General features: G+C 48.6%; 6 protein-coding genes across 6 annotated transcripts; 4 read left to right on the top strand and 2 right to left on the bottom strand.

The window, feature by feature from the left end:
• Positions 1 to 7091: 7091 nt before the first annotated feature.
• Positions 7092 to 7658, top strand: MAM_01769 (Heat-labile enterotoxin, A chain; the record flags this gene model as incomplete). The annotated part of the gene is made up of 1 exon (XM_040820568.1): positions 7092 to 7658. One exon carries the CDS (start codon positions 7092 to 7094, stop codon positions 7656 to 7658), a length of 567 nt encoding a protein of 188 aa, XP_040682056.1.
• A 1541-nt stretch (positions 7659 to 9199) lies between these two features.
• MAM_01768 (glycoside hydrolase family 18 protein) lies at positions 9200 to 14291 on the bottom strand (the record flags this gene model as incomplete). The annotated part of the gene is made up of 6 exons (XM_040820567.1): positions 9200 to 10404; positions 10500 to 10596; positions 10694 to 11730; positions 11798 to 11833; positions 11896 to 12178; positions 12306 to 14291. 6 exons carry the CDS (start codon positions 14289 to 14291, stop codon positions 9200 to 9202), a joined length of 4644 nt encoding a protein of 1547 aa, XP_040682055.1.
• An 801-nt stretch (positions 14292 to 15092) lies between these two features.
• On the top strand, positions 15093 to 16013 carry MAM_01767 (uncharacterized protein; the record flags this gene model as incomplete). Its single annotated transcript, XM_040820566.1, has 1 exon — positions 15093 to 16013. The coding sequence occupies one exon, from the start codon at positions 15093 to 15095 to the stop codon at positions 16011 to 16013; it is 921 nt and encodes a 306-aa protein (XP_040682054.1).
• Positions 16014 to 16414: 401 nt separating this feature from the next.
• Positions 16415 to 17089, top strand: MAM_01766 (uncharacterized protein; the record flags this gene model as incomplete). Its single annotated transcript, XM_040820565.1, has 1 exon — positions 16415 to 17089. The coding sequence occupies one exon, from the start codon at positions 16415 to 16417 to the stop codon at positions 17087 to 17089; it is 675 nt and encodes a 224-aa protein (XP_040682053.1).
• A 591-nt stretch (positions 17090 to 17680) lies between these two features.
• MAM_01765 (LysM domain-containing protein) lies at positions 17681 to 18809 on the top strand (the record flags this gene model as incomplete). The annotated part of the gene is made up of 4 exons (XM_040820564.1): positions 17681 to 17904; positions 17991 to 18233; positions 18291 to 18319; positions 18397 to 18809. 4 exons carry the CDS (start codon positions 17681 to 17683, stop codon positions 18807 to 18809), a joined length of 909 nt encoding a protein of 302 aa, XP_040682052.1.
• Positions 18810 to 19330: 521 nt separating this feature from the next.
• Positions 19331 to 24076, bottom strand: MAM_01764 (fatty acid synthase subunit alpha reductase; the record flags this gene model as incomplete). The annotated part of the gene is made up of 1 exon (XM_040820563.1): positions 19331 to 24076. The coding sequence occupies one exon, from the start codon at positions 24074 to 24076 to the stop codon at positions 19331 to 19333; it is 4746 nt and encodes a 1581-aa protein (XP_040682051.1).
• Positions 24077 to 24163: the final 87 nt, after the last annotated feature.

The raw sequence follows: 24163 nt of genomic DNA, 5'->3' as shown, positions 1-24163 counted from the left end.
CTGTCGCGTCAACCATTCGCCGTTTCTCCTTCCAATCACGCCTTTGCAAAGACCTTTCTCGAGTTCATCAGGCGAACAGCAAGCATAAAGAGCATGCCGACAAAAGGCGCCACAACCACGCCAAGAGGACGTTTTTTGAAGCAGCTAAAAAGGCACGTAAATGGCGTCTGGATTCTGTACTAGATCTACTAGAAATTTGGGACGAGAAGGGTGTACATTATAGGCGAAGAGGTTAATAGCGTTATTAGGTTGAAAATTGGCCCGCCTTGGTGTCCGGCCCGCCTTGCTGTCGAGCACCACCTTTGGTGGTGAGGGCTTTTGCTAGCCGAACCACATAAAGTGGGGCGGGCACGATTACAATTTTCCTAATTTGCATTCTGCTGATTTGCTGCAGCGCTACGCACGTCTTTGTAATTATAGTTAATTACTACGCACGTCTTTACAATTGTTATTAACTTTAATATTATATAAAATACTTACTTAAACTTATATATTTACTTGCACTCTCTATAAATATATATATTATTTTGCAATTTTATCTTATAATATATAAATTAATATAAAAGTAAATACCTAGCTACTATATTTTTATTATCTAAGTAAGACTTATCTTTCTTAACTTTTATATCTCTTTTTTTCCTTCTATAAACTTAAACTACTTTTATTATCTTATTAAATTATTTCTAAACTAGTTTATACTACTTAAAAAAAAATATCTTATAGATATAAGTTATTATTATAATACTAGTAATACTTAAACTTAAAGAAGCAACTTGCTAATAAGCTTATCTTTAAGTTAAAATTTAATGCTATAAGTCTTCTTTAGTAGAAATAATAAAAGTAATAATTAGAACTAACTTAGAAATAATTCTAGGATAGCTAGCTAATTTTATTCCCTAGGGAACTATTCTACTATTTTAAAGTAAATAGTATACTATATAATTAAGTATAATACTAACTAGATATATATATAAATTAATTCTTATTTATTTCTTATAGATATAGCAATATATAACTAAGTTATTGCTCTAAAACTATTATATTTAATTTTATAAAATTAACCTAGAGAAGCGCTACTCTAGAGATAATAAAGAGCAATTAGATAATAACTTAGCTTATAAGTTGCTATAGAAAATAGTTTAGAACTAGTTATATAATAATTAATATTTATTTTATACAGAATAATATCTAGACTATATTAACAGCTAAGCGCTATTATAAATACTACGCAAGCCTATATAGTAAGGCATAATGCCTTCTAAGGCAATTTCTATTCCCGCCCTTATGCTGCTAACTGCTGCTGCTATTGCTGCTGCTAATACTATAGTTTAAACTATATATAATAGAGCTGCTGCTGCTAATGCTAAAGCAGCAGCTGCTGTATGCTGCTAACTAAGAATAGTATATATACTACCTAAACTACTTATAAAGTAATTAGAAAAGGGATTAGGACTAATTTTAATAAAATGCTACTAAGCTGCCTGCCTAGTTGCTCTTGCTCTTGCCCTTGCTCTTACTCTTGCCCCTGCTCTTGCTCTTGCTGTTATTGTTGTTATTATTATTGCTATTGCTGCTACTACTGCTGCTATTATTATTGTTATTATTATTATTATTACTATTGCCTCTGCTTCTGCCTTTAAGCTCCTCCCCCTCTCTCTCTCTTTCTAAGGACAAGAAGGATAAAAATAAGAATAAAGATAAAGATAAAGTTAAGAATAAGAATAAAAACATAGAAATAGTATAAACTACTTACTAAATAATTATAAACTAGTTAAGAACTAATTCTAGCTAATAGAATTTGCCTAGTATATTACTAAATAATATACTCTTTGCTATATAGCTACTATGCTATAAAGACAGCCTTTTTATAATTGCTAAGATATACTATATAGTAAGTTTCTAGAGGCTTAATATAACTTATAATATTTATATATTTATTTTGTATAGTAAGTTAGTTAAAATTAAAATTAAACTAGAAATAATTTATACTAATAGCTATAAAATGCCCCCCCCTTACTTTAACTAGTCTTATAAAGTTTAGAAATATTTTTATTAGTTTAGTTAGTTTAGTTAGTTTATTTTTTATTTTTTGTTTTTCTTTTGTTTTTTATTTTTCTTTTGTTTCTTTTGTTTTTTTTGTTTTTTTTCCTTTATTTTTTTTCCTTTACTTTTTTTACTTTACTTTTTTTTACTTTACTTTTTTTTACTTTATTTTTTTTAACTTTACTTTTTTACTTAGCTTTTATATTTTATTTCTTTAGATTAGTTGCTTAAGTTATTTTATAAATAAATTAAAGATATATTTCCTTAAGATATATCTAGTAAAGAAATTATAAATTATTTATTATCTTAGCTTAATTTAGTCTTAAAATAGTTTAGAAGTAATTTATATATATTTATTATAGTAATATCTAGTAGTTATATTTAATATATTTATTACTCTAAATAGCTATAAAGCTATATAACTAGTACTTAAGCTAGCTACTTTATAGAGGCTGCTTGTTTCTATATATATATAGTTATTACTAGCCTTACTAGCTGTAGTTAAATTCTATAGTATATAGTTAAAGATATATATATAAGCACTAAGCTTTAACTACCTTCTAGTACTAGCATTCTTTATATTACTAAGTAAAGAAAAAAAATACTTATTTATTCTTCTCTCTACTTCTCCTCTTTTCTTAATTTCCCCCTTTTCTCTTCTTAATTTACTCTTTATTCTGTTTTTTTCTTCTAGTTATTTACTATAAAATATTATATAACTAGCAGTAAAAATATTACTCTAAGGCATTACATTATATATATAATAAGATTTAAAGTTAATATCTAGATGCTTAATTTTGCCTTTACTATAGTACCTCCTAAGCAGTTCTAATTAAAATTAATTTAGAACTAGATCTATAGTAGTCTTAGTCTAGTTTTAATTTATTAAGATAAATAAAAGCTTAATAGCTATATTTTATTTATATAAATAAAATAAGATTATATAAGCAACTTTAGAAAGAACTTTTAAGCTAGAGCTAATAAGGTATTATAAGCAACTTACTTAAGTATATAAAAAAACCCTTAGTATAATCTAGCTAGGCTACTTATTTAGCTTATTCTGCTACTATTAGTTAGTACCTTTTAAGGGGGCTTTTTTATTCCTAAAAAAATAAATAAGCTAGGTAGAAATATAAATTAATTACAAACTAATTTAAGACTAGCTTTTATATTTATACTAACAAGTTCTACTAGGCTTAATTAAACTTTAGCTACTTTTATAGTTAGATATTAATAATAAACCTTTATATAAAAAGCAATAAATAAATAAGTATATTTAACTAAGCTTTATAGCATAATTTAATAATAATATTTCTTTTAAGCTTAGATAAATATAGTCTAAGCAGGCTAGATTATTTTAACTTCTGCCTTAAATATATACTATATTATATATAGTCTTTAACTTATTCTATAAGGATAATATATATAAATAGAATATTAAAGATAGCTATATATTAGTTTAAATATATTTCTATCTTCTATATTTATAATAAGAGGATATAAATAAGACTTAATTTAATCTACTATAATTGCTAACTTTAAGTATCTTTAATTTACTCTTAACTATAATACTCTCTCTAGATATAAAGTTATTAGCTTTACTAATTTACTTAATTAAGTAGAGTAGTTTAATAAGCTCTAATAATTTACCTTCTATAAACTCTATAGCTAATAATACTATACAGCCTAAAGAGTAAGTAGAGTCTTCTTTAATAGAAGGTTCTATAAGTTATACTTATAGCCTAGAGAGACAGCAATCTATTTAGAAGAAATAAAAGCGCTAGCTACTATTAATTTCTTTGTCCTAGAAGTCTTATATTTGCCTTTAAAGGTCTTATAGAAGTAGATTGCCTTAAAGATTAAATTTTATATACAGCTTAAAATTATCTTAAAGAAGTTAGTACTATAGATAATTAGTATATATATAAATTAGTAGATTAATATTACTATATATATTTAAGCTTCTCTATATAGAATTAGACTTAATTCTAGAACTAGTTCTAAACTAGTTCTAAAATAATTCTAAATTTAATCTTATAGTAAAAGATAAATTAATATATAAAGCTAAGTGTAATTATTAAGTTTGTAATTAAAATATCCTAGCTCTTCTAGCTATTTTATACACTATTTATTTATAATTTTAGTAAGAAATAATTTAATATTAATTCTATAAAGTAGTATAAGTATATTATATATAGCTTATTAATTAGCTATATTATTATTAAAACTTAGTAGAACGCTCTAGTTTAGAGCATTTTATATGTAATATAAGTCTATAGAAATTTTAGATTTAATATACTAATAATTTCTTTATATATAAATTTTATAGCTATTTTATAAAGTAATAAAGTTAGTAAACTTATCTTAAATAAAAAGTATATATACTATATAAAGAGTAATTTAGTCTTTAATATTGCCTTTAATAAATAAAGTATACTTAGCTAATTTATAGAAGAAAGATATTTATTAGTTAGAGGCACTTATATAGAGGTAATACTACTAGCTTTTAATTCTAACGTTTTATTTGCTAGAACTATATATATAGCATAAAGCAATTTAATCTTCTTATATAAGTAAGAACTAATTTCTATCTATATTATAATAGAAAACTAAACTAGTTCTAGTAGATACTAGCATTACTTATGCTGCTACTTATAGAGAAGTCTTGATGCTATAATTTAATCTTATAAAGAATAACTATATTTTAAGGCATCAAACTATAGATAAATACTACTTAAGTATACTTAGTGTAGTTATAGTAAAGTAACTATAGTAAAACTAAATAATATAGCATAAGTATATATTAATATATATATATATTTAAATGCTATATTTCTTAAGTTTCTTATATCTATCTAGGCACTATAGGAAATTTAGCCTAAGTACTTAAAAGTTAGTATAATACTATATATTGCTTTCTCTTTAGCGTTAAACTTCCTCTAGGAAAATAGTTTAATAGAAGTTATAAAGCTAATTTTATAAGATTAGTACTTATGCTTTTTATTATATATAGTAGTAAAGATATTTATAACTAAATTTATAAATTACTAATATTTACTTTAAGTTCTTTTTAAGAAATTAAATTGCTTTAGAAAGAATTTAGATTTACTCTTACTTTATTTAAATATACCTTTTTATATAATTCTACTAGCAAACCTTATAAATAGTATATAATAAATATTAAAGGTTATTATATTATTGTAAATTCTAAAGAATTAATTAATTAGAATATCTATAGAAAAAGAAGTAGAATTAAATCTACTTAATAAGTTAATCTATAATTTATATATTTTGCTGCTATACTAATCTCTAGTAAGAAAGCTATATCTTTAGTATATATAAGCTTACTAGTTGCTAATTATATTACTAAAGAATCTTATTAATAAAGCAGTAAATTAATTTAATTAGTATCTCTTATATAAATAGTTCTAAAATCTCTTTATATAAAGGCTTTAAGCTTCTTATATATACTCTAGAAATACCTAAAAGCCTCTAAGCTAAAAGCTAGCATTATAATATTTAAAGGCTAATAGTATTTTTATTCTATTTATTAAGAAGCTTATTAACTTAAGATAAAATATCTCTATAAAATACACTATACTAAAGAGATTATTAAATAGTCTCTCTAAGACTTTTAAGCTGTCTATATAGTCTTAGTATATTAAAGTAGAAAATAATTTAGAATTAATTTAGAATTAATTTTAAAATAATTTAGAAATAATTTAGAAATAATTTAGAAATAATATAGAACTAGTTTTAATATAAATCTAGAATAATTATAGTATAAAGTTTAATTTGTATATTAAGGTAGGAGGAATTTTTTCTATGTAACTCTATACTTTTAAAAAATCTAAAAATCAGAAAATCAGAAAATCGTAGTGGCAGCGTTTGCGGATGCAAGCTAATGTGCGACCGTACTCGTCCCTTAATATATGCATATTGCTACTCACGAGTCATATTAATTGAGCCTCCAGGGCTGTCATCTGCTTGGGAAGCAGGTCTTGTCTTTAGAAACAGAGCCTGGCTCCGAACAATGCCAACGCCACGGGTTTGCAGCAGAGATGAGAAGTGTAGCAGCTGGTCCTCGGAACTAAAGAGTGTTGCCATTGTCATTATCATCCATTCATCCTCTTCAGTGTGCCGTGACTGTCATCATCATCATTAGCCTCCCAAGACGGTGCATGACGGGCTGATGGCTCCTCCATACGTGACTTGATCGGGGAGCTTGGGGGGAGGGCTGTAGGCAGGGTCATCTGAGCTAGCCAGAGCTTCTCGATTTCTATTAGAAATGGATTGATCTCTCAGCTACATGGGCACATATATATCGACAGGGAGGTAGGAACTAGCAGCGGGTGGAGCGGCAACATGTCGTCGTCGAGTCAAGTCTCGGGTTCTCGAGTCCATCTCGCCTCCTATTGCCACTTGGACGGTCCTCATAGACTCATGCATTATTCCGGCCGACGCAGGGACTCTGAACATGATCTGCTACCACGACCAGGCATGGGTTTTAGTGACTCGCGCGTGGCTTGCGCCCAACCACATAAATAGACCGACCACGAAGCCGTATATTGACGGCTCCGATTTCCCACGTCTCTACCACTTGACAATCACATTCGACCATTAAAGCTGTGACAGCACCATGGTTATGATTCACTCCCGGACCCTCATCGTGGCCGCGATAGGGTGGCTCCAATGGGCGGATATCGCTCAGGCTACGCCAACTCGGCCTTCTCCTATCCCAACCGCAAACAAAGGCGACGGGTTGCCGTACGCGCCTCCTCCGGATGCTGGCGCCGTTGGAGGCCATCTTCCAACGCTACCACATCTGCTAGCCCGCCAGGGTGATGGAACAAAGCCGGACACTCAGCTTCCCAGGGTCGTCTATCGTGGTGACTCGAGATCCCCCGAAGAGATCAGAGCACTTGGCGGTTTTAAGCCTGGATTCGGCCCTGTAACAAACGCGACGTACAGTCTAAGGAGTGCACCACTATGGCTTGAAGAAAGTTCGGTCTGCATACGTTTCGACGTCAAAATCATTCGGCATAGCCATGTCCTATGCTACCATCATGCTGAATCTACTTGGGCCCACGCAACCGGGTTGGATATATGAAATCCAACCCACTCCCAACATGATAGACATGGACAGCTCCGACCTGAACCTCCCTCACCCCGGAGAAAACGAAGGGGAGTTCTCGGCCATGGGAGGCATACGATGGGACCAAGTCAGGGCCTACATGTACTGCCCGTTGAACCTAACCTTCGGGCCGGACATGGTCGGCAATTGGAGAGTGTTCCACGACGCTGCCCCCTTCTTGGAGAAGTATCCTGATCAGTCGTTTACTCCGAACCCCCAATACAACGCCGCCTACGACGCGTTCAAGCCCAGTCCCGGCCAGCCGCAGCTTGCGGGAAGCGACATGACGTACTGGGGGGTCGGCAGCGACTCGTACCAAGGCAAGTCGCTGGAGCAGTGGGCCATCTTGTTTATGAATGACTATGGTGAACCAGTGGGCTGGACCGGGAGCTTTCCGTTGAAACTCACGGCCCCTGTGTCCCTTCCCTCGAAGAAGCCCGTCTGCAGTCCTTCTCGGGGGGTTCGACCCAACTTGGCCTAGGAACCAAGTCTAGGTCATAGATTGCGGCAGAGGGGAGATACGGGAGTTCGGCCTGTATAGTTTTACTGCGGACTCTCCCGTGCGCGACCTGGCTTGGTTTCGGATGAGGACGACGAGGGACGTGAACGAGAAAGGGCCATTCCTAGACCTTGTAAAGCAGAAGACACCTGTCGTTTTTGCGATGTGTATTGGATTGTTCAAAGCCGTCAGATAAATTACATGAGTATAAGGTGCATTAGCTATCTATTTCAAATTTTCATCAACATTCTTTGCGCAGCAGGGTCAAGAAGCAACCAGGGGGCCAGGCAAAGGCTACTTTACATGGCACACCCGATGATGTAATAGCTGCAACATGTACTGCCGACCTGTCTTGGGCGACCGTAGACAGAGTTGACTTTGACACAAGAACCATTTCACCGGCTGTACGTGATGTTTAACAAACGGCTTGTCCGATTGTTGCGTCGATAACACAACATTCAGGTGCGACTTCCCCCTATGTCCTCCCTTTCAAAGGGTTCTCAATAAGTTCCAAACGATCAGGCTTGGAACTGTGTCTGAGGTAGGCTGCACGGAACCTGGTTGAGCCAGGCGACGTGCTTGATCACAAGGTCGTTTTGGCGGCAACCGAGGTTCCTTGAAGAACTCGCTTGTTCAATGCTCGCCAGCTCATTGAAGGAATTGTTACCAAGACTAAGCCGTCAGCAATTCAGGTGATGAACATATAAATGACTAAATAAGAGACTAACACTGCCCCCGTTACTACCATTACTGCCCCTATTGCAGTACTGCATTGTCCCTTCGACGATGCAACAATTATCAGCCGTCTGACCTAGAGCAGGTTATGGGGCAGGAAATGGCGACGGCTTGGCCATAGTAGACTTCATAGCCCCTGACGGGGATGCCGTCGATGTCATCAAGACAGGTTCGAAGCCCTGAGTCTCCAAAGCCCAAACGCCACCTGGTTGAAGCAATTCTCCAACAATCCAATCTGGCTCCTCGAGTGAGCGCTCAAGCGAGAATACCGAGCGATTCTGTCGAGCGAGAGTAACATCGATGGCAGCTCCGAATATGCCGGCCCCAACGACTACATCCGCATGCCGGTGAATTTCGCGTCGTGAACCGGCCGCTTTCGGTTGGGCAACGACCATGACAAGGTGCTTAAATAGACGCTGATGGACGCAAGGCAACTTGGATCGACTGGGATTGATTCTTGTGCCGACAGGGGACGTGAATAATGCAACTTTCCGGGCGAGCTGTGTGGAGACGACTTGAAGGAGGAAACGTCCGCCACGCTTGAAAGAAAAAAAGGTTTGCAAAACGGCTACGCAATGAAACAGTTCTCCATCTGCTCGCTCAAGTTGACACTATGCAGGCAGTCAACGAAGAGGTAGGCCGTGTCCCGCTCGCTGGGATGGGCTCTAGGCCAGACCATAACAATACATCACATACATCAACCTTTGTTAGCAGCCACACAAACAGATTCTTGCCAAGCAGATGTGTATTCAGTGTATTTGCCCTCAGTACTTGTCACGAGTCCCTTGTCAAGCCCCATTCGTTGGGGGGTTATACGGCTGATCGTACGCATACGGGTGCTTACTCTTGGCCTGATCTTTGCCGTAAATCGACGTGTAGTAGGGGTCAAAGGTCAGCAGGGCGAAGCCAGGGTCCCGGGGAGCAATCTTGGACGGCCAGCAAGGATTTTCATCCAAGCCGTCGTTGGGGAGAGGATTTGCCGCATGGGCGAATTTCATCCCCCATTCCGGTCTATGCGCCACCGTGACCTCGGCGTACGTCACCGTCTCTTGACCGTTCGTGACAGCGCTCTGCTTCTGAGCCGGTGCGTTCCTGACTCGTCGAACCAAGTCGGTGTCCGATATGGACCTTACGGGCCCCTCGAAGCAGGCGCCTTTCCAGAGCTGACCGGCGTCCTGGTTCTCCTTCCATGGAACCCAGCGGACGAGTTGCCCGTTGCCGGCCGGTTTCCCGGCCCATTTCCAAGCATCGTCTTGCTCGTTCAGAAAGTACGCGGGGGGATACTCGTCCTTGTCACACTTTGTTTCCGCTCGGTGTGCTTCGTCTTTCCACCCCTTGCCGTCATGTTGGGCTGCCCACGCATTCGTTGCCTTGGCATTTTTCCGCCATCTGGGTTTCCCAGCCTCAGGGGGGCACGTAATGGTTGCCCACTGAGGGCTTACTCTGATGGCAGAGCTGTAGTGGTAACATGCCTGGGTGAATTCCTTGGGGCATTCCTTGGTCACGCCGAGAGCCTTTGCGTTGGTATCGTAGTGTACCGACTCGATGACGAGGTTGTCTGTGACGGTCTTGTCTTGCACGCAGGATCGGAACTGGACGGTATTGCCGTAGCCGCCTATGCGTCTCGTGGAATAGCCCTTTCGGATCTTACAAGTTGTCTTCTGCTTCTTGTTATTGCTGTTCCCGCTGCCGCCGCCGCCAGTGTTGCCGCCGCTGTTGACGGCGGGTCTCTTGAGTGCTCGGGGTTTGTCTTGGTTGGTGGGATTCCCGTCGTCGTTTTTCTTTCCGCTCCCCTTTTTGATCTTCTTGGGTGGTCTGAACCCCGTCACGCCGTCGGAAACGGTGCTGAGAATGTCAAAGGCCTGCTTGATGTCATCCGGCACGAGGTCGCTCTCGCCACCGCAAGGGCTGAGCCACCATTTGAAGGCCCCCGCGGGATCTTCCTCCTCTGGGTAGATGTAGGCCGCCATTTGTGCAGCAGTTGTGGCCATGTCTGTGTACAGAATACGTCAACGTCACCGTGGGCCCCTAGATGGCCTCGCCCAAAGGGCAAGCAAAGTCTTGCGTGACGGGGGGGAGGGTACTCACTCAAGCCGGCATCAATGGCCTTGCCTACCCCGGGAATGAAACTTGCTCCAACATCGAGCACCAGCTTGACAGCCGACATGAGCATGAAGCACGCGGCCTACAGACCGTGTTAGCCGAGAGAATCGGAACCATTCACCCCTGTCTCGTCGTCACATGGTCCATGGTCCGCCAGCCCGGAGGGATACCAAACTTACTGCAGCGATCATGGGCATTGCCTCAATCACAGACTCGGCGATTGTGTTGACGAGCATGTCGTCGCAGACACATCTGCCTGGCGCCATGCGGCTGGAGAAGCCGTTCACTTTGAACCACGGAATGGGCTCGTTGAGCGGGAAGAATCCCATGCACCCGTAGTTGGTGACCCTGCCCTCTTCCTTGGCCTTTCTAATTTCCTCGCTGCAAGGTCCTATGCACTGGTTGACTGAGCTTTGCCTAAGGCTCCCTTCCTCAAAGACGTGGCACTCCTTGTGATGCTCGTATCTCGTCTCGTACTGACTGGTAGATCCGGGGGTGATTTCATACGCGTCGTCGTCGTCGTCGTCGTCTTCGTCTTCGTCCTGCTGTTGGACGCCGTTGGAACACACATCTTCAGGGCACTTGTCATATTTGCATGAAAACGCGCAAAGGCGGTTCATGTCTAGGTCGAACGAGTCCCATGCCGACCCCTTGACGTCCTTCTTCTCGGGCGGGAGGTCCCTCAGCTTTCCCCTCTCAACGCAACTACACAGCGACGCGGGACAGAAGCCGTATTCGCACGCAAACTCGCACATTTCGGCAGTTTCGAGCGACAAATCGCGGCCACTGACGCAGCCCTGGCCGGATTGGGGCCGATCGATGCTGGACATGTCGTCCGCAGAGAACCGCTGCAAGTCAACGGCCCAGTCGATGGTGCCGGCGAAGTTCAACTTCTCCCAGTCGGTCCGCCGCGTCTCCCTCGTTGTCGGTGTCGTGTAGCTGACGTAGTCTCCGTTGTATAGCAAGACGTCCGTGTTGGAGCCTCCGTCGTGGAACGTCTGGACATCGCCCCCGGCCTTTATAATCTCGTTGATCTCGGCATAGGCTAGATATCCCGCCGTCTTGGTGCATCGACCGGGGCTCGCGTTCGACTCTGCTCGGGAACCCGTAAAGTCACACATGGGCCCCCAGCAACCGTCCTTGGCCATGCGGAACGACCTGCCGTAGCTCGCCTCGCCAACAAAGATTTTGTTATTGGGAACCCCGGCTTTGGTGACTGGACAAGAATTCAACAACGGCTTGGCTTGCTGGAGTGTGTAGGGGCGGCAGGAGACAAGACTTACTCATGACCAGTGCGTTGGCCGTTTCGGTCAGGTTGACTGCACTGCGTGTTAGGAAAACATTGGTCCATATTGGCTTCTTGCGCCGGCAGTGTTCTCACCGTGACTGCGAATGCATCTTCCGGATGGGCACTCGTCAAAGGCGTTGGGGTTCCCGGCGTCCCACTGGCCGTGCAAGTCATACGTCATGTACACGATGTAGTCGACGACGGAAGCAATCCGATCGATGGGGAATGCCTTCAGGTACCAGTAGGATGCCGGGGCGGCAATTGACACCGACTTTGCGGTTCCCATTCTGGATTTCAACACGGTGAGGAACTTGAGGTAGTTCACTCCGTCCGACGGCTGACCGATGGGCTGGCCCCCAACGAGGATGTCGGGTGCCTGGAGTCAATTAGGACCAGAACAGGTCATGGAAAACATTGTGACACCCTGGCAAGCGGTTGGGTTCCAACCACGCAGAAGCCGAGCCGCGACTTGGATGACGGGGAGGGAGGGGATGCCCACTCACACCAGGGTATTCCCAGTCAATGTCAATACCGTCAATGCCCTCATCCTGAACGAATTGGGCCAAGTTATTGGCAAACGTTGCCCTGTTGTCGATGATGGCCCTTCGGATGATGTTGTACGTTGCCGGCTCCGTCGAGTACGCCCAGCCACCAAGGGATAGGATGCGCTTTATATTTGGCAGCTTTTTGAAATCCTCCCACTGGTCTTTGCCCTCATTAATGACTGGCTTCCACGTCACAGGATCAATGTCGGCGAATCCCCAGTGTATATGTGTATAGGTCCCATCTGTGTTGGCGTCCTTTGCTCTCAGCCGGAGGCAGTCTCGCTTCATGCCAAACGCTTCGTAATAGCCGATCCTTTGAAAGGCCGCAGGGGGGCCGGAGTTGCGCTTGATTTCTGTGCCGCAGTTGGACACGCAGGTATTTTGGTAGCCTCTCTTTTTGCTTCCCGGACCGCCACCATTGGGCTTGTGTACCTGGCAATGGGCTGGGAACACACCACAGAACCCCCAGTTGCTGCAGCAGGCCTTGAGAGGACACGGATTCAGGTCAGCAATGGACGTTGACTTGTCTCTCGGGGGCTTGGTGCCAGGGACCAACGGTCCGCACTGGGTGCCTCGCTGCGGTGGTGGCATTGGTGCTGAGCCGTCACTTATACACATGTTGTAGCCCACGAGCATGTCTTTGCACTCGGTCCAGGCCCAGATCTTGCCCTTGTTCCACTTCTCCAAGTCGGCTACGGTAACTCCGTGTTTTCTGGCAATCTTATCACACGTGTCGCTGTCGTGGATCAGATGGACTGCGCAAGTGCCATCACTGTTTGCCTTGGGCGGCTCGGGTTTCGGCTCCGTGTAGGCTTCGCCCGGTGAGCAGCAGACATGGTCGCCGGGCATGAGGCTGGAGCACAGGTTCGGTCTGGGGTTGTATTTGGAAAATTCGGCAGTGGATATGCCGCATCTTGAGACAAGAGCTGCACAGCCATCACCCGAGACCACTCTGACGTGTCGACAAGTGGCTCGTCGACCAAGAGTTTTGCCTTGTTTGCTACGCAGAGGCCCGAGGTTCGTGGTTGGTGATGAAACATTTCCAGTCCAACTTGTTGCAGCAATCTGCCATACGCCAACGGGAGCCGCCATTCCTGTTGGCCGTAAAGCCTTGTTGGAGGAAGCACATGTGCCTTTGCTCCACGCCAACACGGCCCTTTGAACCGCAGCCAGATTGCCGGTTACATCAACAGATATACCGAAGCTATTTTCTGGTTGCATCTTGCCACTGCAAAGCTCGGCAGTGGTATGACTTGACACGTTTGAGCTGCTGCGCAGGTGGTCGGCCAAAACATGGAGAGAGGACTCGGCTGTTTTCTTGCCGAGGCTGGCACCAATGTAGATACCGGCAACGGTCTTGTGGTGACGGCCGAAGATTATACTCTCGTCGCAGTTGTCCTTTTCTCGGAAGTAACTCTGCATGAGACGCAAGAGGTCAGCAGCCTGGCGTCCAGCTCCAGCTTCCACGAACTCCGTTGTCGAAGCCATGTTGAGCTTTCCCTTGCTTTGCGTGCCGTTGAAGAAACAAGCGGCAGCGGTGCCTAGGCTAGGCTGAAAGAGATTATCGCCTTTTTTAGGGTTGGGTACTACGGCATTCATCGCAGAGGCCGCTTGACGTGATGGCAGTCCGGAGGCGAGCGAGCAACTGCGTATCAAGACGGTCGATTTGGGGTCATCGAGCAGCTGCGCAACAGAGAACTGAAGCAGCATGGGGCTCTTGCAACGCTCCAGACGCTCCACGGAGAGGTAAGGAATCCAGCTGTGAGGATTGGCATAGTCGTTGCATGGAAGCGGGCAATCGTAGTTGTCTGGGTCATACGCATCGACATCACCAGTAGGCGAAGGATCGACGTCGCCAACAGGCCCCGTGGCTTGTGTTCCATCAATATTGAGAGCTGCCTGCACAGCATTGATGCCAACCAAGAAAGCAATGGCTGCAGCCATTCTTCGTGGAAGCCACATCTCGGCTCGTAGCCGAACAAGGATAGAAGAAGAAAGGAAGCAAGACAAAGTCGACGTCTCTATCAAGCCATCACGATGCCGTGTTCCTACCAAAGGCGGTACTTGTACAGTTCCTTCGTCTCTATTTCTTCGCCTCCATTCCTTCGTCTCCACGACTCTTTAGCTTCTACATGTGCGGGTATTGTTGCATGCTCAAGGGGTCCTAGCAAAGGCTTGTCTCGCTGTTGCGGACGACATGGCAAAATGGCTTGGCAGGGATCGGGCACAGAACCTTGGAACATGGAGCGAGTTACGTAAAATAGGGATGTTGAATCAGCAACAATCCTCGTCAACCTTGGGCACTGGAATTGCGACGAGGAGAACGGAGGCTATCTGTAGATGGAAAGTTGCGCGACTCGTTTCTCATCACTGCCGCGAGTGGTGCCGTGAGGCAACGGTTGCAGATACACTCACCGTCTGTGGACTCTTTGCCATCTGTCTAGTCGAGTTGATCATGTATTCATTCACCATCGATGCAGTCCTTTCTTCTCAGTCACTCCGTGCGGACCACATTGGTGAACCCATTTCAGCCCGCTATGCCTTCTACTCCTCCGCTCCTCCGACGATTCCATCACAGCAAAGGGGGGCTCTGCTCCTCGATTCCGACGCCCAAGTCCCCGGCCAGGAGTCCAGGACCGCAAACTGGGATGTATGCGGCCACTCGGAAGAAGTCTTTGTTTGTCCAAGCTCCGCTTCGATATGTAATTACAAACGACCCGCCTTACAAATCAACTGAGATTTGCCATGCTGTTTCTCTTTGACCTTGGCTCGCCCGGCGTCTTCCCAACCTCCGCACTTTGTGTTTTCCTCATCCACACACGAGTCTTCACCAAAGACGGCTGCCACGTCATGACACGCCTTAGTGACATCACGTACTCACAAGAGGCCACGGTCGAGGCCGTGCGTGACTACTATACCTTTCTAACCAGAATGTATCTCGACGACCACCTCGTCAAGGAACCGCCCGAGGGTGGCTGGCCAGGCATCACGGCCGAAAGCATGCGGGGCCTTGGCAAGACGGACCAAGTCATCTCACTCCTTCGCCATCTCCCTTACATCGACTCTCCCGGCTACGACGGTGGCCCCAACGCGCTCCCCAACTGTACATTTGCCGACTGGCACCGTCGAGCGGAGGAAGACGCTTTCCTTGTTGGCTCCGCCGACGCTGCTTGCGCCAGATCGTGCTCCGAGGGCGCCGGCATCTGCGAGGCCGTGCCTCCTCACGTTGTCGGTCTTACCTGGGACAGTGAAGATCGGTACCCCTTCTTGCTCGACACCAAGCTTGGGGTCATATACTGGGTCGATTGCGACTACGACTTGAGGCGCAATTCATGCCGAGAGCGTGTTTGGGATTGTGCCTACGACTATGCTCCTGAAAAGGAGGCCGACGCGTTCCGTGGCGACTCTGGCACGTGGGCTGTTGGGGATTTCTTCGAGGTTCTCAAGGAACAGTACCGGAAGCTGAGATTTCTTCCGCGGAACTCGACGAGGGTGTGCGATGTAAAGGACGGAGAGTACCCGGATGAAGAAGGCAGGAATGAGCTCATAGCTAGCATATATCGCCGGCACGGATGGCCCGATCTGCAGATCTACCGCAAGGATACTTGTCTGGAGGCTATTCGTCGCGCGTTGGCGGAGCATAACTACTCCGACGATAGGTTTTAGACTGTTGATGAGCAAGAACGGCCCATGGTTGTAGCATTGCAAGCACTGATGTTAGTCTCGCTCACGTCGGCAGCTGACGGAACTCAATATCGAGTAGCCCTCCCGCTGGTACAAGGAGATGCGATGCGTCTGGTCCAAGTCCGAGTCCGAGTCCGAGTCCGAGTCCGTGTACGCAAGCACTTCAAGCAGCACCCGCGACGTGAGGACAACAAGACAAATGTAGCTCGTGCCCAGGCCAACAAGGGGCGACCCCCGGACAGCCTCGTGTGGCCAAGGGACATGGCATGCATATATGTATATATATATATATACACCTTTGGCATCCACCATCAACTCTTGTCCAGGTCAAAGACGTCCATCCCTCCTTGGTCAACTCGCCGGCCACACACGACGCCGACAACATGGCGCCCCTTATCGCTCTGACTCACCTCGTCTACGGCGCTGCCGTCGCAACGGCGCTGGATCTCGCCGTCATCTTCCCGACGACCTCGCCGTCCGTCTCTGCGGAACCGCCCGAGTGCCTCATGGAGAACTACACGGAATACCTCGTTGGCCCGAAGCCGACAGGCACCCTGTCCGACGCCATGGCCTCGTACACGGCTGAACTGTTCAAAACATGCACCCTGTCCCCGGAGGAGTGGCTGAGCTGCCCGTTCCCGGAAAGCTCGCGGGTCTGCGCATTCTCCAGCGCGGGCCCATCCGAGGTGATGTCGGCCTACTCTGATTTTGGGAGCTCGGCCTCGTCGTGGTGGTTCGCGCGCAGCTTCATGGCCGAACAAGTCGCCTTCAGCTGCCCCTCCCGCTGGTACAAGGAGATGCGTCTGATACCATTCGCGGCCATCAAGCTGAACGAGACCATTTCGTTCGCAAAATGCTTCATCAAGGACGTCACCACTGTTGCGTCAGAGTCGAGGCCGACGGCGACGTCGATGGCTCCGTCGACGGCGCCCAAGGCCGGGACGCCTTCTGCGGCACGAGAGACGGGAGCGTCGTCCGAGTCGTGGGCAGCGCGAGGAGAGGGATGCAATCTCGGGCTGTTTGCCGTGGCCGCCATGGCAACCTTGATGCTTGCCTAGGCGCAGACGGCACGTCGTGGGTCAACGGCCGTGGAGGTGGATGTGGTGCGGATAGGAAGCAGGAAGTTGGTGGAACAGAAAACATGACGAATCATGTAGTGGTTAGCTTTTGATTTCCTGCAATACATGGGTATCCGTCGATGGGGGCGCATCGCCAAGACAGATCCCAGGTTCCAGATCCCCCTTCTCGTCGGTCGAAGCAACAGCATCTCCGCAGCAAGAGTGGGCCGAGCACGGCCAAGTCGACGAAGATCAAGGTCTCGTCCATGAAATCGTCCATGCCAAGCGGCCGAAGCCCGAACTCGAACCACCTTGCCTGTGCTGTGGTCTCATGGCCACGGCCAAGGCCCATCCCACGAGCAAGCGGGTGGTCGGTCAGTCAGGCCCTGGCCGCGCTCCGTGATGGGGAGATGGCCGAGGAAAGGGCAAGAATGTTGGAAACAAAAGCCGTACAAGTGGCAGCCCTCGAGGAGACAACATGATGCGTCTACACGTCTGATCCAACAGACATCTCAGTCAGGCCTTGTACGCTCCCTCGCAACTCGCCAAGCCCGGTTACAGCTAGCTGCCGGCCAAAACATCCTGTCCAACATGCTCCAGCAATCAGTCGGCTTTGCTTCCCTCCTGTCGCTCGGTCTAGCAAGTGTCGCTCAGGCGACAGAGGCCACCAAGCGCGGCCATCTTGGCCAAAGACCCAGGATGCCCTACGACCCCAACACGGCGGCCAATTGTACATGGTGGATCGACAATGACGGTTCAAAGAAATGCGAAGACATGCCCGAGTATTCGGGCATCGACATGGTCGACTGGCTGACGTGGGCAAGTCGCGACGACCTGGCGGCGGTCGACGGCCGCTCTCCAATGTTGAAGCTGCCTCTTGCAAGAAAACGCTGCTAACCAGGCGAGTACTCCAGAACCCTTCCCTCACGCCCGACTGCGGAAACTTCCTGGCGGGGAGGTCGTACTGCGTCGAAGCAAGGAGCGTCCTGCCAACGGCGACGACCTCGTCAACTCCCGCTGAGCCGACGAACCCGTCGCCCACGCAGGCCGGCATCCCGACTTCCTGCAACAAGTTCTACAAGGCCGGCCGAGGCGACACTTGCCAGGGCATCGTGGACAGGCACGGTGTGGAACTACACGACTTGTGAGGCCTCCCGCTTCTCTAGTCTCGTCCTCGACCGCGTGCTGATCCCGAAAACAGCTACAAGTGGAATCCTGCAATCACAGGCGGTTCGTCAAACCTGCTACCCCATGCATGCTGTTGACTCGTCATAGCCCAGGACTCACTCACCTACTCTTCATCCCAGACTGCGTCGGCCTCTGGCAAGGCTACTACTACTGCGTCGGCGTCCTTCCGGCCTTTGAGCTGAGAGCCTTCTATCATGCCGGCTGCACCGGGAAGCAGCATGGCCGAGTAACCATGGCCAGCGGAAGCCATGGAGCCTGTTTCGACACAGACTGTCAGGTGGCCTCCTTTAACGTGTCCGCAGTAGGTGACTGTCCGCACGGTCAAGTGCAGATCAGCTATTGGGAGCAGCCAGGCTGCACGGGGAAGTGGTTTGGCTACGGCTACACGAGCCGGGACACTTGCCGCACGCTGTGGACCGAGGGTTGGAAGTTCAAAGCTGTCCATCTTCGATGTGCGCGCGAGAAGGACGACTGTGTGAGCAACAAGACTTGTACTTATGATCCAGAGCCCTCGCGTGGGATTTGCATGTAGTTGAACAAGGGCTGGTCACTTGGACGAGGGCTCGGAGTAGAGACTCAGATTCGCACATGTTATCATGTGGTCTCAAAGGTCCTTGGTTCCTCGAGCTGAAGGGCCCGGCCGGCGAGGGCTATATATTATATACACAAGAAGGCGCCTGTGTGTGACCCGACCAGATGACCGAGGCTGCGTTGTACCTACTGTAGATTAGACTCATGAGGTATATCAAGTTACCCTGTAGCATGCTGCGCCTTTTTACCTCGTGAAACTGACAATGCCAATTCAGCAAGAATCGTCCGGTTTGATTAATCGTACTGTCGCTTTTTGCCCCTGGTGGTGCAGTGATGCGAGGTTAAGCTAAAATCTGTAGCTTCAAGAATCGGCCTTGGGACCCTGTTCAAACGCGTCTAATTCTTTAGTTTATTTCCTACACAGCGTGGCAACTATTCTGCTCCCATTCCAACAACTTGCCACCATCGCACGACTCGCCTCGACGCACAAGACGCAAACACTCGCCGATTTATTCGCAGTTTCTAACCACCCACGCAATCCTTCAACCCAAAGCGTGCGTTGGGGTCGAGCAAAGCAGAAACCTCGTCCCGCGCATCATAAGGTGGCGTCGTCTTCATCCTCGACGACACCAAGTCTTCCCCCATCATCCCCTGGACCAGAGACCGGGATGAGCGCTGGAGTCTCACGTCCACCCTGTGTCGATACTCCTCGTATTCCGCTCTGGAAATAGTCGCATACAGGTAGCGAGGGTGGACGAGGAGTGCCTGTGCCCCTTTCTGCCCGAATCCAAAAGACGTCACGGAACATGCTTTGAGGTGCCCCTGGCCGCTGGTTCCCACCGTCTCGCCGGGAAACCACAAGTACTGGTGCTTTTGCAGATCCTCGTCCACGTTGTCGGCGTTTCTGTTGCCGGGTATCCGTCCGGAGTTCATCATCTGAAGGCAGCCGTTGATCATCCAGGCGCCCGCGGCCCCCTTTGGGTGTCCCGTGAGCCACTTCTGACATACGCACGGCAAGAGATTGCCCTGCCGGCGGCCCAGGTGGCGCATCTGTTCCTGAATCACAAACGCCTCGTTGGTGTCGTTCTGGACGGTCGACGTCCCGTGGAGAGACGCGACAGATATGTCGTCTACTCCCAGGCCCCATGTTGCCAGCGACCCTCGGATCGGCGACGTGCGCTTTGACGCGTCGCTTCTCCAAAAGTTGTTGCCCAGACCGAAAGCGGCTTCCTTTTCCTGGCGCCGACCTTCTTCCATGATGGCAGCGGCACGACTCTCCCGGTACTGGTCCAAGTCTTGCTGCACGAGGTGCAAGCTTGACGCCCTCAACAGGTCAACCTCGGACTGGAGCTGGTCCAGGCCGTCTTGAACATACTCGGCAATCTGCTCCCTCCGTCGCAGCAGCATCATACGTCGATGTTTCAGATTCCACAGCGGCCAGGCGACGGCGTCCGTCCTCGGCTTGGACGTGCCTGGCAGGACCGACTCCTGCGCGTTGCCGACGACTCCTATTCCTGGTGCCGGCACGGAGCGGCCGGACTTGTCCGCCGACAGGTTTGTGTAGGCGACGATACCAAAGACGGGCAGGCCCATCTGGAGTGCCAACTCTGCCGATGTCAAGACTTGGACGCCGCAGCCTTGGGCTTCGACGAAGCCGCTTCGAGTCGACGCCGTGGGCCGCGACATCTCGCGGGGCTCTCTTCCGGCCGCGGTCTCGGCGTCCGTGTTGCATGTGGCGTTCATGGATCCGAACTCGAAAGAGAGGTCCTCGACAAAGTCTTCCGCCCCGCCGACCAGGACGACCTTGGCCTTGCCAGAGACGATGAGGTCGAGCCCGGTGTCCAGGGACTCGAGGGACGTGGCACATGCCCCGACGGGCGTTTTTATAGGCCCCGACGAGGACATGAGGAGCATGTTGATCCACGCCCCTGTTGTGTTTATAAAGGTTTCCTGGAGAACGTCGGGCTTGACCGGCCCGTCGAGGAAGCGGTCACGGTGCATCTGTCTCAGCGACGACAAGCCGCCCATGCTTGAGCCGGTGCAAATTGCGAGCTGGGAGACGTGGATATTCCGGTACCACTCGTAGGGGTCGACGATTCCGGCGCAAAGCAGCGCCTCCACGGTGCAGACCAGCGAGAACAGAGTCACCGGGTCGACTTGCTCGATGATGTCGTCTTGGATGCCGTATCTCCTCGCCGACCACCCGGTTGGGATTTGGCCCGCCACGGTGCGGTTGAAACAGGACGACCGCGGCACCATGACGGTCGCTCCGGCTCTCAGTTGCACATGCCAGCGTCCGGCTGCGTCTTTGGACGCCGACGCTGTGTCGCCGTGCTTCCGGAGCATCTCCTCGGCAATCTCTGGCGTCGCTTCAAAGGGCGGGAGATCGTGTTGAAGCACAATCTCTTGCACCGTCTCCTTGTGCTCCGGGTCGTAGTGGTTGTCGCACATTGACGGCTCAATCTTCCGCAGACCCGTGTGCCGAAGCATGGTCGCCATGTATCGCGCGTAGATGTCGACGTCGTTGACGGCCTCGCAAGTCTCGGCGTCCATCCAGCCGGCAAAGTGTGTGCCGTCGAGCCCGATCCCAGAACGATGCTTGATCAGGCCCATCATCCAGGCCATCTCGACGGAGCCTTCTACCGACAGCATCCCGTCTGCCTCCATGTCCCAGCGCGTGCGGCTGTTGCCGTGCGGTCCCAGCTCCGAGAAGCCGGTTATGACGGCGACGCGGCTGAGGTCGACCATGCCTTGGAGCGACGCCGCCAGAGGGGCGATGTCTTTGTCATAGTCTGGCAAGCTGGGGCGCGTGAATTGGACGTTTGAAAGCACGCCCAAGGTGCCGAGCGGCGCGGGAGTTGCGGTTGCTGAGCTGGGACCGGTGACGACGGCCTTTTCCTGGGCCTTTTCTGCCTCTATCGCCTTTCGTACGTCCGACTCGATTCGTAGCCTGTTTCGAATACTTTTCAGCATTTCCGAAAGCCCCTTGACTTGGCAGAAACCGCCGCCCAGATCTGCGACCAACGGTCCGAACTGGCATTCTGCATTGATACATCCGCCCATCAGCGTGAGGATGTTGTCGGCCATCTCGCGGACACCAAAGGTTTCGACTCCCATGGCTTCCACGAACTGGGCTGCAGCGTCGTTGCCTTCCATCAAGCCTGTCCCGCGTGTCCAGCCGATGACGACGCCGAGGACGGACATGTATTCTGCCCAAGACTCCGAGTACCACTTGGCGAGTAGCGGCTCCAGCGCCTTTTTGGATTCGCCGTACAGCCCATCGCCCCCGAACAGGCCGTGGTTCGGGGACAGAGGAAGCACAACCGTCGCCGGCCTGTTGAGCGTGCCCTGCCGCTGCTTGCTTCTCGCAATGAGTCCCAGCATGCGGAGCAAGTTGGTCAGCATGGCCCGGTGTGCGAGTTCCGATCTGGAATCCAGGCTCTGCAGATTTCTTCCATGTTCGCTGACGGCTGCAAAGGGAACGACGAAATCGAGATCCCACGCCTCGTCCCCCTGAATCCAACGCACCAAGTTCTGGATGTCGTTGTAGCTTCCTTGGTTGAACGGCACGACTCGCAACACCGACCCCTTTGCGCCGTGCTTGACATAAAGGTCGCGGTACATCCGTGTTGTCTCTGGTGAGAAACTGCTCGTCGTCACGGTGACTCTCGCGCCGCCCCTGAGGAGGCCCCGGATGATGTTTACCCCGATAGAGTCCTTCCCGGCACCGGTGACCAAGACGTTTCGCCTGGAAAAGGTGAAGCCGTCGTTTCTGGCGCCTTCTCGATCCTTTGCATACGCCAGACTGAGGTCGGGGGAGAAGGTGGCCACGCCATCCCGGAACCTGCGCACAGGGAAGTCGACGCCCGGCGATACCTCTTCGTGATTCAATATTTTGCAGTTGACACCCCGGGGTACCTCGGACGTAGTTATATTCCCCGTCTCGTCCATTACCGTTACGGGTGCCATGCTTGGAGCACCGGGCCGGTAGACGGGGTCTTTTTCTATGGACAACAGACAAGACCTATATAGCAGACTCAGGCCATTTTCAAGCGAAGCGTCCTTCTCTACCTGATGTTGGACATGTCGTATATGGGCCAGTGATCGGCTGCAAGCCCGATTCGTGATGGTACCAGCAAGCTCTGCCAGCTCGGCCTCGTGCTGCGTACGGCCCTCCTTCCAGAGAACGCAGAACCTTTCTACATCCTGAGCACTCCAGTTCCAGTACGAGTCGTACACGCGTAGTTTCTTAATGTCAAACATGGGCTTGATGCCCTCGGCGTAGTCGTCGCCGTGCTCGGAAAGCCACAGGGACAAAGACTCGGCGGCGGCAGCTTGCTCACTGTCCTCCTCGCGGCTGTTGTTTGCCGCGGTCTGCGCCGACTCTCGGCCGACATGGTTGTTCAGCACGCTGGCAATATCCCTCATGAGTGAAGCAGTGCCTTCGCCAACAGGCCGCGTCGCGTTGCCGTCAACAAGCCCGTCACCGAATCCGCGGGAATCGAGTGCGCGTGTCTGGGGAACAGCCAGATCTTGATGCCGGTAGTATTCTTTGGCGACGTCTGAAAAAAACGCCTCAGTCTCTCGGGCATCGACGAGCCGGGACACGGGCTGCTTGGACGCAGCAGTCAGGAGAACCGCATCCTGTCTCATGGGGCCCAGACCCCATCGTTCTTCGAGGAACCGACGCAGGGACGGCTGGCCATAGCTGCCGGGGAGCTTCGAGGACAGGAACTTGAATATGAGCGACGTCGCCGGCTTGCCCAGACGCCCGTCGTGCGTGGACTCGAGGCGCAGGCAGAGTTGGTCTAATGGAATGTTTTCTGGTTGCGGCACACCGTATCCAAACTCTTCCTGCAAGTCTCCCACGAGCTCGTTCGACAGTGCGGATCGTCCCTCGGTGAGCTCGGTTATCGATTTATGCGTTTGCAGGCTTGCCAGGCCTCTCTTGAGCTTCAACGCTACCATGACTGGCAAAATCGCCGAAGGGGGGGTACACACATCGGGCAGCATCTGCGCCGGCTCCATAGAATACCTTGTTTCCGGGGGTTTCGGTCCGGCATGAGCAGCAGCTTCTCTCGACGGTGTGACCTGAGGGGTTCCAACTTCAAGGGAGTCTTGTGATACATCAGCGGCTTTGCCTTGCTCCGAGGCATCCATCCTGTAGTATATGTCGTCTAGGCTATCCGCTGGTCCGAGAAACTGGCGATTGATGCCGTGGCATCTGTCACTCATGAGGAACTGCTCGTTCCATGTCCGTCTCATCATGTTTGTCAGGATATTCGATGGCCCAACCTCCACCACTCGCCGCGCATTTGCTTCTCGCAGGATGTGCTCCTGTGTCTCTATCCTGTT

This window comes from Metarhizium album (assembly GCF_000804445.1).
Source record: "Metarhizium album ARSEF 1941 chromosome Unknown scaffold_2, whole genome shotgun sequence".
Taxonomy (NCBI): Eukaryota; Fungi; Ascomycota; class Sordariomycetes; order Hypocreales; family Clavicipitaceae; genus Metarhizium; species Metarhizium album.
The sequence above is the reverse complement of the archived record's forward strand: the minus strand, read 5'-3'. Positions and strand labels throughout refer to the sequence as shown.